Raw genomic sequence first — 14099 nt, 5'->3', positions numbered from 1 at the left:
TATATGTTTTAATTTTAGAATTGATTTGTTTATAGATAAAATAAAAGTTAAAATTTGAATAAATATTATTAAAATATTATTTTTATTTTTATTTTAAAATTCTAAAAAAATTAAATTATTTATTATATTTTATATAAAAAATTATAATAATTAATTACTACTCTGCACGAGTTATTTTGCACGTACTGATATCATTTCTGACTCAAAATATTTAGTGAACATGTTATTACTCTTTTGATAACCTTCCAATAATTTTATTAAATATGTTTACGTGGAGTGTTGCATGCAAGGAAAAAAGAATTCAAAAGCTTTCAAACAGTATAAAAATTTAAAATCTTCTAAAAACCAACCAAAAAATTAGAAAATATATATAAAAAAAAAACCTGAATATATAAATATATATATATATTAAAAATATGAAAACTAAAAAATATTATATAAATATAGACGAGAAATGAAAATATTGACTAGCATTTTTAATATATATAACATGTTTTCTGGATCATGACAATTTCTTTGTATGTGCTAGGACGGTTTGGAATGGAATCCAAAAGGACCAAAACCAGCAACGTTCCCCTCCCCTCCTACTGTTTTTTCAACTGAAAAGTAAGGCTACGACCACGCATCAACTAATGAAAATCTCATCTTTTGTAAGAACAAAAATAACAAAGCAAAAGCAAAAGCAAAAGTGAAAATCTCTAAAGGAATCCATAAACAGTGAAAATTCATGTTCATTGACTCTGTTCAAACATCCATAAGTAACCATTGGGTCCTCCACAACAAAACATATATTCAACATCTACCTTTTTTTTTGCCAATCGATGATTTCAAATAATAATTAATTTAAAAAAAAATCTGAAGTGTAGGACAACAGAACTCCATCCCTGAACTCCACGTGGGGTTTTCTCAGTGCCTAAATTCATCCCTGAACTTATTATACACAGTGAACAATAGAACTTCACGAAGGAAGATTGACTGCCATACATAAATATATCACTATGGTTCTTTGCTTGGACCTCAAATTGCCTGTGAGAAGAATTAAACAAGACCAATAACAGCCAAGGAACTTAAAGCTACAACCATATGTAACTACTTCAAGTTACCTCCTATTTTAGGTGTTAACAAAATCACATGGGAGATCAAATCTGAATCTCAATTTACAAAAGCAAGCGGAGGAGAGTATAAACAGGAAGTGTCGTCAGCCAATTACACAGGAAGTACCTATGTTAGTCCACTGGAATCAACCGCTGACCTGATGGTTGCAAAAGAGATTTCGGCAGAGCCCTTTACACAGTGATTTGCTCTTCTTTTAGCCGTAGAGGTACTGGTCTTTGGTCATTATTTCCAAAACCTATATCTTTGAGCAGTGAATGTTTCTCAGACACCACCTTCTGCTGTGCAATTCTATTGGCTGTGTTATGGCTGTTGTTTCTAGCTGCTGGGATATCGTGATTGTGCTTCCCCTCATATGTAGTTACGACAGCTTTGGGATCTGTTGAAGCTCTCTCAACATGTTTACGGACATTGCATCCAGAATTAGTGCATTTGTAATAGCTCCTGTTACAGATTTTGGGGCATCAAAATGATTCTTACAAAAGATAAACATCAATACCATGATCAAAATTATTAGCACCAAAGCTGACAGAACTAAGCATTTAATTTATGAAAAATATAACTTTTTTGTCTATTTTTTAATAATTTTTTTTCTTATAAAAAAAATTTATTAAAAAATAGAGACAAAAAAAGTTCATCGAAGTCACCACTAATAATGTAATCACCATATAGAAGGTAAAACAATATCTCAAAATGAGAAATTAACATTGGCTTATCATAATCGTCTCAGCAAGAGAATGGGGTTAAACCAATAATGTGGCATACAAACCCAGACAGAAATTGACATGTATCTCAGACATGATAGCATTGAAAAATTGAGCCACAAATTGATGCAACAATGAAAAAGCATCTAGATTCTATATTGACTCATATAGCGATTATTATGGTGTACATTTTATCAAGTATTTAGGACACAAAACATAATGATTAAGAGAATTTTTCTACAAGATAAATTGAAGGTTATATCTCATACCCCACGTGAATGCTCTGATCTCGTGATCCAAACACCTACATGTGGGGGGATGAAATTTTGTATTGGGTAACTAAGAAATAATAAACAGTGAGTCAGATTTGTGTCGCCATAGTTAGGATGTCCAGTAGATACAGCACAGCAAATGTGTAAAATGGCAAAAGCATACCTTTTTTTATTTATCTTGGATTTCCAACTTTCTAGTAAAAATCTATGTTCACAAGTGAAGTATTAGAGTAACACCTGTATCAAAGTCATATAGGGTGGCCTAAACCAATAATTTTTTGTAGCCGAACTTCTAGCATAGTGATCTTGGCCAAAGTCAATGCAACTATGTTGCTTGATTTATGCAGTTTTCACAATGCCAACTCAGAAAGATAATTAGTGCAATATTCTAAGAATCCACTTGCACCATGCAATCATCGGAACAAAACACAAATGAATAGAAATGTAGATGATGTTATCACCTTGGATGAGGATTGCCTTTTACCACCTTCTGGCCATACTTGCGCCACCTATATCCATCATCTAAAAGATCAACTTCACTTCTTGTTTGCACAATGATTTTAGGTTCTGTGACAGTCTTGTGTTGGAAAGGTATCTCAGATGTGCCAGCATCTGTGACCCTGCATGCCAAGGCAATGATTATTCAACATTAAAGAAAAAAAGAAAGGAACCAAAACATAGTTAAAAGGGTGATTATAAGGTACGGTACTAGATTGGGAACATGCCTTCTCTTTGGATTTGGCTCCGTAAGATCCCCCTCTTCTCTTGCTTCCGCATCACCTTCCTCCTCACTGTCACTTGATGCAGGTAACTGAAGGGGTCCTGCTTGAGTAGATTCCCGATCACTCTGAGGAACTGAATGATCTGGTACCACATCGCTTGCTGGGTTCCAATTTCCAGCTTGACTTTGCAAATCCAGATTTGGTTTAGCCTGAGAATTCATATTTCCATTCACATCACCACCTTCTTTTGCACGCCTATTGGGTAGAGGCAGTTCATGATTATGCTGGCCTTTGTAGATAATTTCAGTTATTTGGCCATTAGGAGAACGCTCAACCTTTTTTTTGACAGGGCAATTCAGATGTGTACATTTGTAATAGCTTCGTGGACATTCACTGCCCTTTACCTGCTTCTGCCCGTATTTACGCCAATTGTAGCCATCATCAGCAGGCTTATCAATGGCACTGGAAGAGGGTTGGTATTTCCTATCAGGATGAGAGGCCTCTGATGATTCCATCACTGAACTTCTGGGATCCGCTGTGGATGGTGCCATGTGTTGTTGTGAAGCTTCATTCAGAGTAAAGGATGGATTATGTGTCAGTGACTCTGTAGGAGCTGCCACTGAAGAAGGCTGATATTCAGCTAGAATTTGGGATTGGGCAAATGCAGCTTGAGCTGTAACCTGTGCCAAGGCCTGCTGATGGGACATTCCAAAGGGGCTCTGCATGGTTTTGAGGAACAATAATATGATAATTGGTACAAAAAGGCCACTGCCTTCAAGAAAATTAATAGTTACTGTTACACTAAACAATAAGGTGGCAAGCAGATCGCATGCTGCGATGACAGGCATATTGCCAATATTTTATCCACTGGGATGGTTCAGGTAATTATTTCGTTCTCAACTGCAAGATCTCCGAGATGCAACTAAATCTTAATCCATCCACAGAGTTCTCATTTCTCAACAAAAAATCCAACTTGTCTAGAAGAAAATAGGGACCAAAGGAAACTTCCGTTTTTCAACAATCAAATAACGCATAGGTAGCCACTAAACTACTTCATTTACATCAGTAATAGTTCCTTAAGTTTAATTTGTCATTTCAGATGGCCATAACACGAAAATTTGTTCTCAATGGATTACTGTAAGCACCACAAGCTGAACCAAACTTGATTAAAGAAACAGAGGAAATCAAGTCCAAGATTCTGGAAACCTATATGCTTGTTTGGTTCCAGGCTTGATATCTTGGATTTTACAGGCAGGAATAAATGAGATAACCTAAGGGCCTTTTGTTTGCCACACAGAACTTGAATTTATCGATGTTCTTAACATCGTCAGTAAGCAAGATTTGCATCTATCCAAACCCCATCACATCTCTTCACCACCAGCGTGTCAAACTTAAATTCCCTCTAGGAGTACATATCTCAATAAACTGCATTACATATAATACAGTTCTTGAACTGACAAACTCAAATACATATTCCTAAGAGACAACATCCACAGCCACCCGCATCTTATCCTTAGCTCTCAGCCTCGACACAATACTCTAAACAAAACAAGCATCATGCAACTCCTTACAACTCACTTTCCTAGTTTCAGAAACCATCTAATTAATACCAAATTAAAGAAAATACGGGAAAAACCCAAGAATAATTCAGGAGAATAGGTTCAAATTACCAGCGGCGAAAAGAACCCTGGCGAGTTAAGCAAGCCAGAGGGGCTCAACCCAGGTGGAATTGTGAACATTGGCGACCGCGCAACCACCAAATTCATTGGCCTACTCTGCTTAAACCCAGAAGGCGTATCAGTACCAGGTTCCTTGGCCGAATTACCAGCGGAATTGTCGGTATAGAAGCTGGGCCTGGCGAGCGGAGAGGCCATGGCTCCGGCGAGGAGCTGAGAGAAGGAACGGCACTCAGCGTCCGGATAGTTATCAGAGAAGAAGCTGGAGACCAGAGTCATGGGACCGGGGCTGGCTCCTGGACCACCGGTGAAGAAGGTCTCCAAGGATGGACGTGATGGGAGCGTTATTGTAGGACGTAGTGGTGCTGGCGCCGAAGAGACTGTTGCAGAAACTTCCTTCTTCGACATAGTCCCTCCCCCCTCCCTCTCTATGTTGTGCGTGAATCAAATTCTACTCCTAACTCTCTGTTTCTCTCTCTCTCTCTCTCTCTGCAAATCTCAAACCGACTCTAACTCGCTCTGTGCAATGATCTCGCAGCGTTAAATTCCCTCCAACTCCCTTTCTCTCTAAGCAACCTCTCTCTCTCTCGATAGATGACTGCAACTACTTTGGTTTTTCTTTGATGCGTGCTGGTGAGAAATCGGCTAATCACTTTCCCAAATAATAGAAAGAGAGAGAGAAAAAATAGAGTAATGACGTCGTTTTTGTTTTCTTCAAATTTCGTTTCCATTCCCCTCGAAAGTCTCGAGACTACTACTAGAAGCCGACATCTACCATTTTTTTTCTTTCTTTATTTCTTTTCCAGTTGCCCATTAAAAAACAAATAAACAACAAATTTTTTTCAGTTCATTTCTTTTTTCCCTTTTTTTTTTTTTTTTTTTTAGGAATGAATCTCTTTTGCTATTCAGTTTTAACGTTGTCTTTGAAACTATAGTTTTTTTCATTATTATCTTCGCTTCTTATTATTTTCTTTTATATTTTAGCTTTAAAATATGTATAAATTACCTGTAAATTGCGTCCGGATGACATGTGAGCATACGTGGACTTTTTTAATTTGACTTTGTTGCCCATCGTGACCGGCACTTTGACGAAATGGACAACCTTTTCCCATCTCAAACACGTGCTTCCCTCCTGTCTCAAGTCTTAAAAGTTTATATTCTCTCTTCTTTTTTTAAAAAAAAAAATTTGCAAATCATTAATTTCAACCAATTTGAAACCTCTAAGGGATCTATTGTTATTCTTTTCTCTCCTCTATGGATGTCAACAAAAGTATGTTAGTTGAATCGTGAATGTGTTCATCCCAATTTTTATGTCTCCTTTGGATAGTTAGATAAGATGATTTATAAATAATAATAAAATAATTTATAAATAATAGTAAAATTATTTAAATTAAAATACTTTATATAGTTTTGATAAATGAGAGAAAAAAATTGAATAAAAATATTATAAAATTAAAAATATTGTTAGAATATAATTTTATTTATATTTAAAAAAGTTAAGTTATTTTTTATATTTTATTTTGAAATTTAGAAAAATTATAATGATTAGATAAAAAAAACTAAAAAATTTGAAATAAAAAAATATTTATATTTATGGTGTTTGGATATTGAGATGAGATGAGATAGAAGGCTCTTACTATCCAAACCAGACCTTAATGTAAGTTTTGAATAACTATACTCTTCATGAAAAATTCTATATTCTTAAGCTAGTGTGTAAAACATAATTAATAAGTGCTTATATGACATTATTTATTTAGAATGTAAATTTTAAAATTTAAATTTTACAAATTAAGTCTTATTATTTAAATTGTGTGCATACCGAGTTAATAATAGAATAATTATACTCTTCATATTTTGTAGACATGTTGAGGTTCTTTTCAATTTTATCGAGTTGAGAGATAGATAAATATAACAATTGGATACTTACGTGTAGTATATGTTGTTCAAAGTCTTAAACAATATTAAATATTGTAAGACACGTAAAATATTTTAACACCTTTACTATTTGTGTACGTGTCTCCTTGCTGGTTTAGCAAACTATGTTTTGTCAAGTGGTTTTGCAATGGGATTTGGTTCCTTTTCTTGTGATGGATTTTAATGGGCCATGTTCTTTCTCGTGATTGGTCTCTTTCTTTGTTAGTGATGGTGATTCAAATCATTATCATGCTAATACTTAATAGTAGTAAAAGAACAAATACACTCCAACTGTTTGCAAAGTAGTATTAATCTTCTTATTTACAAGCAAAATTTTTATTTGCAAGTAAGAATTTATATCACAATATTGACATGGTATGATTTGAGTTACAATAAAAAAAATATATATAAGATTTTGATCTTAAAAATTTAATATTATTATATTAACAATGTAAGAAATGTACACACTAACCTATAAATATAAGAGTTTTATTACTCATTCTCACACGTATCACAAACGGCATTTATTTTTATTTTTTTAAATTTTATTTTTTATAAAATAATTGAGTTATTCTACTCATTATTCATATATCACATATTTTATAAGAGAAAAAAATTAAAAAATTATATATAATGTATTGTATGAAAATGATAAATAAAATTTTTCGTAAGTATAAAATATTAAAAGATTACTTATAAATGGTTAGAATGCGTTCCTAATCTTTTACAATGAGATTATTTTCTTTTAAATCTAAATATTCCTTCCTAAAAGGTGTTTTTATATTAATACTTTTCAAATTCACATTTTATAAATTAAATTTAGGGTGATTATATTTGAAAAAGAATAAAGAAGAAAAAAATGAAGAATATTAAAGCCACTAGGATTGGCAACAATAAATATTGTGAGGTAAGTGCAAGCTGGAAGAGAGAGACGTGGTGGGAAGTTGAGAAGATGGGGGGAAAAGTACGTGGATCAGTGGATGCACTGAACGGGGACTGGATAACAACAAGTACACGTGCGTGGACAAACTACAAACCACAACTTTAACAAATCCACTTGCACCAATAGCGAAAGGACACGATTGCATTACGCGCTGGTGCCGTGTACGTCGCTCAACCCTAAGGTTTCCTTTAATTTTTAAATTCATCTCAACTCATCTCAATTTATTATTATAATTTTTTAAAATTTTAATATAAAATATAATAAATAATTCAATTTTTTTAAATTCTAAAATAATAATAATATTTTATCATCTCAATTCAACTCAACTTATTTCAACGTCCAAACACAACCTAACTTACATCAATTTAAATTGCAATGGGTCCGGTCATCCATCTCAGGCCTACATTAATGTTTCTCTTCGTACCCACTTATTTATTAAGAAAATGATATTTACAATTTACTAAAATAAATTTTATATATTTTTTTGTAAAAAGTTATTTAAATTTAAAAATTATTTTTTAATAATAAAATTATTTTTTCAAAAAAAAAAAACAAAATTTATACATTATAAAATTATATTTAGTATTACTTTATTTATTGGCTTCAAGCACAATTTATAATTTATGAATATATACTGCCCACCCTCAACAAAAATATAAGATTAATATATTTATAATTTCAAAATATATAAATCTAGCGTATTTTTTTAGAAAAAGATAAATTTAAAATCTATACAAAAAAAATGATTTTTTGAATGATAAATTTTATTTTTTTTTAAATATGTATGTGAAATTTATATATCTTAAATTATGTGTAGAATTTTTAAAAATAATAATAATAATAATAACAACCGTGTAAAGACTATAAGATTTGTTTCCACGTCACCAATGATAGGTGCTTGACTAGAAAAGATATTTTAGAGAGAGAAGAGTGGGTCCATCTCCATCTGTTGGATAAGGATACATAAAAAATAAAAAATAAAAAAAAAACTAAGCAAAAGAGGCCAGCAACTGAGGCAAGGCAGAAGTTCAATGTGCCCACCATTCCAAACGTAGTAGTACCGTGAGATTTACCTGAGGAATTCAAGAATCGTATTAAAGAAATGAAATGAACCGACGTGACGATTTTATACGGATTGCAGTTTTCAAATCAAGGAATACTAACTTTTTATCTAAACACGGTCACATGAAACTTTGTACATAATTATCCATTAGATGCAGCCTTAGTTCCACTCATAAATGGTTTCTCTAATCTTGTACACTGCCCATTCTGGCCAATAGTCGTATCTTGAATTGAAGTGTTTGGTGGTTGTTTTATGTATAGGCTATATTGTAAAAGATGATTAAGCCAATAGAGGATCATACGTTGATTAAGTGAGTAAGATCAACAACTACGTTTATTTGCAGTGATATTAAAGGCGTTGGTCTTTGCACCAAATGGCATGCATGTTAGAAGACATGACTCACATAGTTTCCAAAACAAATTAAACTCAATTTTACTTACCAACTCATCCAAAACTTGGCCATCTACTCTTATTTCACTATAGAAAAATAATAGTCGCAGTCTTGAGTGCGTAAAAGTCACACAATCACTTTAAAAAAAGTAAAAATACGGGACTACATGAAAAAAAAATTAATTAATTCTTTAACAGGAAATCTCACTCTTTTTCAAAGCGACTGCACGACACTTGCATACTCCACGACTGCATATAGCATTACTCTTTCAGGAAAAACATAATCTTATTCAATTACCTGTGGTGCTAGATTCCTTGTTTGAAGCCCAATTTGGATGAAATATTTTCACTTTAGTTTCCAACTCTCTATGTTGGACACCAAAAAAATAGCTAGTTCCCTTTTCATTTACAAATGCGTTAACCATCATCATCATATCAAGCTCAGAATTTTAGACTTTGGTATCATTCAGCTAGGAAATTTGCAACAAATCAAGCAATATAAAATGGTGATTATTTGTTATTTGGGAAAGTTGTTGGTGATTAAATTTGCAGTTTTCAAATCTTTCCATGTTAGTAATTGGCGGTTGAGGACTTGTCTACACTAAAAACTTGTTCATTGTTTTATGGACTAACCATTAATCCATTACTATTTGTAGAAGCAGACGCGATTCCATTAGTGTTGTGTTACTATCAACATGGAGGGTGGGGACTTGTCCTAACAAGTTGATGAATATGTATGTGTACTTATTTATGTTCGCACATGCTTATTTTAAGTTTATGTATACACACATAAGAGTTGTTCTATAAACTGCACTCACGTCTCGTTTTATTGAATTATCAGTCAACTGTTAGATTAAGAAAAAATCTATTAATCATCCAAATTCTCATCATCCCATGATGTGTCATTAGATGCTAGCTTTACAAGTGAAATGTAATAAATAATTTTCAATCACCTAATGCCATATCATAAAATGATAGAAAGATGATAGATTGAACTTAGATTACTTCTATATTTTTAACCAAAATTAATGGATTGAATAGTACCATTTCAATACACCAGATGAATAGAATGAGAATGTAATACATAACATTTTCCTTATAAACAATGGACCAATTACAATTACAGAAATACACAGCACTACAATAGAACTTAAGAAGTGGTAGATAGATCCAAAATTGAACCTGAATATCAGAATAAAAGAAGCAAGTATAAATTAACACCGCAATTTGGGTATTTTTCTTAATCATATGTAAGTTAACATGGGTAAAAAACCAACTCTGTGTTCGACTTAAAGTACATGTAGAATAAAATTGAGGTATTCATAATTTAATCTCGAAAATATAAGTTGAGGAAACAGCCAAGCCTTCTACATCGTAGGTGCGAATCAATCTTTGTCTCTTGGTAGGTGATTCAAGCCAACAAAACTCCAAATGGAATGACTTGGAATCTGCAACACTTTTAGCCACATCACATGGGCATCCCATGTACATGCCACCAGGTAAGAGCATCATCTGGTAGCCTCCATTAAACGTAACCAAGTTGTTTGTCTGGGTGCCTGTCCAGTGTACATTTGTGGTAATTTCACCCACAGAAGATGTTGAAGTAATATCCTGATTTTTTCATGTAAGACAGTGAGAGAAGGATGAATAAAAAGGAATTTAGAACATGAGTTTCATAAATTCTGCTTTTTTCGTGTTATAACAGTCATTAGCTAGTCATATAAAGTATCAGAACATATCACTGTAATATCACTAGTTAATTGTATTCTCCCTTGCATAACTTGAGTTGTAGTGAATGTGCTTTATCCTCCCAAAACAGTAGGTAATGAGCATGCCGATCATATTAAGATTGATTGACCTATACCTGTATTGTTTAACTTATCATTGGGTATGACCTTATTATTTAAGACTTCTCCAAATATTTTAAGTTTCAATTCATCCAACGACTCATATCTATTGTTTTATAATAGAAAGGGGAGGTAACTTGTTTAAGTGTAGGATACCTGAATAAGGTGACCCTTGTCATCTATTTCAAGTGATGCAACTGTATTGGCTTCAGCAATTGTTGCTCCATACACACCACTACGTTTTGTGATGGAGCGACCTTTCCAGTTACCAAGGTATGGTACAACCCTGTTTGCATTTCCTTGCATCTGATAAAAGATATCTTATGTGACTATAATCACAATGGATATTCTCATTGCAGTGCCAACAGAAAAGAGAAAAGAGAGAGTCCGAAGAAAAGAAAAAAATTTATAGAAACTTCAATCAATGGTCAATGAGAACAGCATAAAAGTTTCTCATCATCTAATGATAAAAAAGGATTGCATATCAAACTCACCATTGTGGTGTCAAGTGAAGGTGGAAAACTCAATGTGTCACCTCTTTTCTCAAGGAAGACGATGAGCATTTCTATGATTCCCTTTGGGTTTATAATATGGAATGCTCTTGCTCTTATATCTTTCTCCAGTGAATAGAGGCAGCTCTCACAGACGATAGAGGGAAGACGTGAGGGAAGCTTAAGATCCCTACATTGTGAGAATAATTGGAAGGAACAAGTAAGCATATGGAATGATAAATAAATCTAATTAGAAAATAGATAGGAGCTCCACATAGAGATATAAAGGTGATCCACAATAACGCAAATGATAAATTCCAAAACTCCAAACAGGATATTAATTGAATTGACTATTATAATGTTTTAAACAATAAGGTCTTTCTATTAGGATCTCCTTTTATTATAAACTACTAAACTAATTTATGTCTTAGGACATAAATAGCCAGCTAGGCCATTGTTGCTATAATTCATCGTTCCAAAAGTCTAGACAGTTGTAGAGACAATAATACACCAAAAGCCTTTGCTAGCATCTACCCTCTCGTTTTCAAAGAAGCTAACTTTTGGCATATGTGCATGTGTACGAAATCATCCAATCCTGTTTTTTCATACTTCTAAGCTAAATTTAAATGGATTCAGCACTACAGAAAATTTTGAAAATGAACTGTATGAAATAATTACATATCCATGGAATGTCTGGGCATGCCTCATTAAATGCAATAGGCAATTCTAAGCAGTAGAGGTTGATCCATTAAATACTGGCTGCCTATCAGCCAGGTAATATATCTTTTAATGACTATAGCTATACAAACACGGTCACATGAAACTCTGTAGATAATTATCCAATAGATGCAGCCTTAGTTCTACTCATACATGGTTAAAGTCACTCTATTATTTATATATGCACAAATCTTTACAACACATGATTAGTGTTGCTGCATAGTCCTATTAATTATCAGCAATCCATAAAGAAGTCCATAATAAGAAATAACTTACTTTGGTGATTCTTCACCAATGTCATCTTCCCCTAAAACCCCCTGTCTTAAGACGGTTTCTAACATTCCAGCTGTCTGGTATCTCAGAGCAAATGCTCTCTCCTTTGGGAAATAACCGATCTGCAGACTAGTTGCAATGGATATTCAGCATAACAAAAATGGGATCCTAAAAACCTATTTTTTTCCATAGATAAAAGAAGATAAATAAACTCAAAATTTTTTAAGGGTTATAATACTCACCTGTTGATATTTGTCTACAGTGAACATGTTGGTTTCTTTAATTTTGTACTCTGCCCATTCCGGCCCATCATCGTATCCTGAAATTGAAGTGCTTGGGGGTTGCTTTATGTATAGCCTATATTATAAAAGAGTATTAAGCCAATAGGATCATAAGGTGATTAAATGAGTAAGATCAACAACTAAGTTTATTTGCAATGATATTAACGACATTGGTCTTTGGACCAAATGGCATGCATGTTTGAAGACATGACCCACATAGTTTCCAAAACAACTCGAACTCAATTTTAATTTTCACCCAAACTGTCAACCAAAACTTGGCCATCTAATCCAATTTCACAATAATACTCTGCAAAATCCTATTACCAACAGCCATCATTACAAGTTGTAGAAATAAAAATGCAACATCGGGATTTCATGAAAAATATAAACTTATTCAATTACCTATGGTGTTAGATTCATTTTTTGAAGCCCCAATTTGGATGAAATATTTTCACTTTAGTTTCCAACTCTCTGTGTTGGACACAAAAAAATCACCATATCCATTTTCATTTGCAAATACGGTAACATCATCATATCGATCTCAAAATTGTGGGTTTCAGTATCATTCACGTAAGACTTTTGCAACAAATCAAACAATATAAATAACATTTTTAATATGATCAATTGCCCATAACAAATAATCAAAATAAAAATATTTCTTAGCAATAACTGAACCTTACGTCTGAATGAGACTCATGAGTTCATCTTCCCCATAGGAACTCACTGCAAGCTTTGTGCTCACTTTATGCAACAGATTTCCAAAAGCATCGAATTGCTGGAAGATTAATTTATTTATTAAAAACTCTATCAATCAATATCCCGAGAACTAAAAAAAATACATTTTTGTAATGAAAATAAAGATACTTAAACTAAACATAATTCGACATAATACTTCTCATTTAGAATCAATATGATAAATTCTTAATACTTACAAAGAAAGAACCGTTCCAGTTGCCCAAGTTGAGGTCGAAGAACCGGCGAAGATTTTCGATGCTCATGGGTTCTTCGTTTGGTTTCTGAGCTCCTGTTTCGACAGTGTTGAACGAGGGTGAGTTCATGGCTTTGGTTCTTGAGCTCCGGAATGTGGGAACGGCAATCCGACATGGGTTGAAGTTGGAGAGGTATACGGGGAAAGGTCGAGTTCCCTTCGAGTTTTGTGATTTGGGGATGGGAGGGAGCGTAAGTGAGTAGCAAATGGAAGCCATTGAAGCAGGATTATGTGCTGAGGGTGCAGCTACAGATGAGAGGTTCTATGGGTGATATCTATCGGGGCAGAGTACAGAGCCCACACTTTCCAATGGCATTTCTAGTGAATCGATTTGTAATAGACCCGTTTCAGACGTAAGAAGCCCATATCATTTATCAATCATGGGAAACCCGTTTTAATATACTCTGCTATCGTATTGACATTTGTTCGGAGTCAATATATTATTTGGGTAAAATTATTTGAATGATAAATTTTTAAATTTAAATATGATAAATTAAATTTTATTATTTAAATAATATAAATGATATGTTGTACGTACTAGTTTCAGAACTACCATTGTAATAATCATTACTGCCCAAAGCCTTTATAAATAGTCCCAAATTGTACTGCGTCCGAAAATAATATACATAGAAAGACCGTCAATGCTAATTCCTTCACTTTCACAAATCTCGCGGATTTAAAAAGATATACTAAAATGGAATCGGC

At 33.3% G+C, this 14099-nt stretch overlaps 2 protein-coding genes across 2 annotated transcripts; both read right to left on the bottom strand.

Moving 5' to 3' along the window:
* Positions 1–822: 822 nt before the first annotated feature.
* Positions 823–5205, bottom strand: LOC109006313 (probable WRKY transcription factor 3). The gene is made up of 4 exons (XM_018985551.2): positions 4482–5205; positions 2815–3530; positions 2551–2709; positions 823–1557 (listed from the first exon to the last, which is right to left on the bottom strand). Exons 1-4 carry the CDS (start codon positions 4893–4895, stop codon positions 1287–1289), a joined length of 1560 nt encoding a protein of 519 aa, XP_018841096.1. The 5' UTR covers positions 4896–5205; the 3' UTR covers positions 823–1286.
* A 4765-nt stretch (positions 5206–9970) lies between these two features.
* LOC109006314 lies at positions 9971–13731 on the bottom strand. Its single transcript, XM_018985553.2, has 7 exons — positions 13339–13731; positions 13087–13181; positions 12368–12482; positions 12129–12247; positions 11139–11325; positions 10801–10950; positions 9971–10408 (listed from the first exon to the last, which is right to left on the bottom strand). The coding sequence occupies exons 1-7, from the start codon at positions 13609–13611 to the stop codon at positions 10118–10120; spliced, it is 1230 nt and encodes a 409-aa protein (XP_018841098.1). The 5' UTR covers positions 13612–13731; the 3' UTR covers positions 9971–10117.
* Positions 13732–14099: the final 368 nt, after the last annotated feature.

Source organism: Juglans regia, chromosome 1, assembly GCF_001411555.2.
Source record: "Juglans regia cultivar Chandler chromosome 1, Walnut 2.0, whole genome shotgun sequence".
Classification (NCBI taxonomy): Eukaryota; Viridiplantae; Streptophyta; class Magnoliopsida; order Fagales; family Juglandaceae; genus Juglans; species Juglans regia.
This window is presented reverse-complemented; position numbering and strand designations above follow the sequence as displayed.

Excerpts from the sequence above, each read along its gene's own strand:
- LOC109006314 (XM_018985553.2), bottom strand. The coding sequence starts at position 13,611 with ATGGCTTCCATTTGCTACTCACTTACGCTCCCTCCCATCCCCAAATCA. Across the intron at positions 12,248-12,367 it reads CTGTAGACAAATATCAACAG|ATCGGTTATTTCCCAAAGGA; the intron begins GTGAGTATTATA and ends ACTAGTCTGCAG. Across the intron at positions 10,409-10,800 it reads ACAAGGGTCACCTTATTCAG|GATATTACTTCAACATCTTC; the intron begins GTATCCTACACT and ends TGAAAAAATCAG.
- LOC109006313 (XM_018985551.2), bottom strand. The coding sequence starts at position 4,895 with ATGTCGAAGAAGGAAGTTTCTGCAACAGTCTCTTCGGCGCCAGCACCA. Across the intron at positions 2,710-2,814 it reads GAGCCAAATCCAAAGAGAAG|GGTCACAGATGCTGGCACAT; the intron begins GCATGTTCCCAA and ends CTTGGCATGCAG. Across the intron at positions 1,558-2,550 it reads AAAGGCAATCCTCATCCAAG|GAGCTATTACAAATGCACTA; the intron begins GTGATAACATCA and ends AATCTGTAACAG.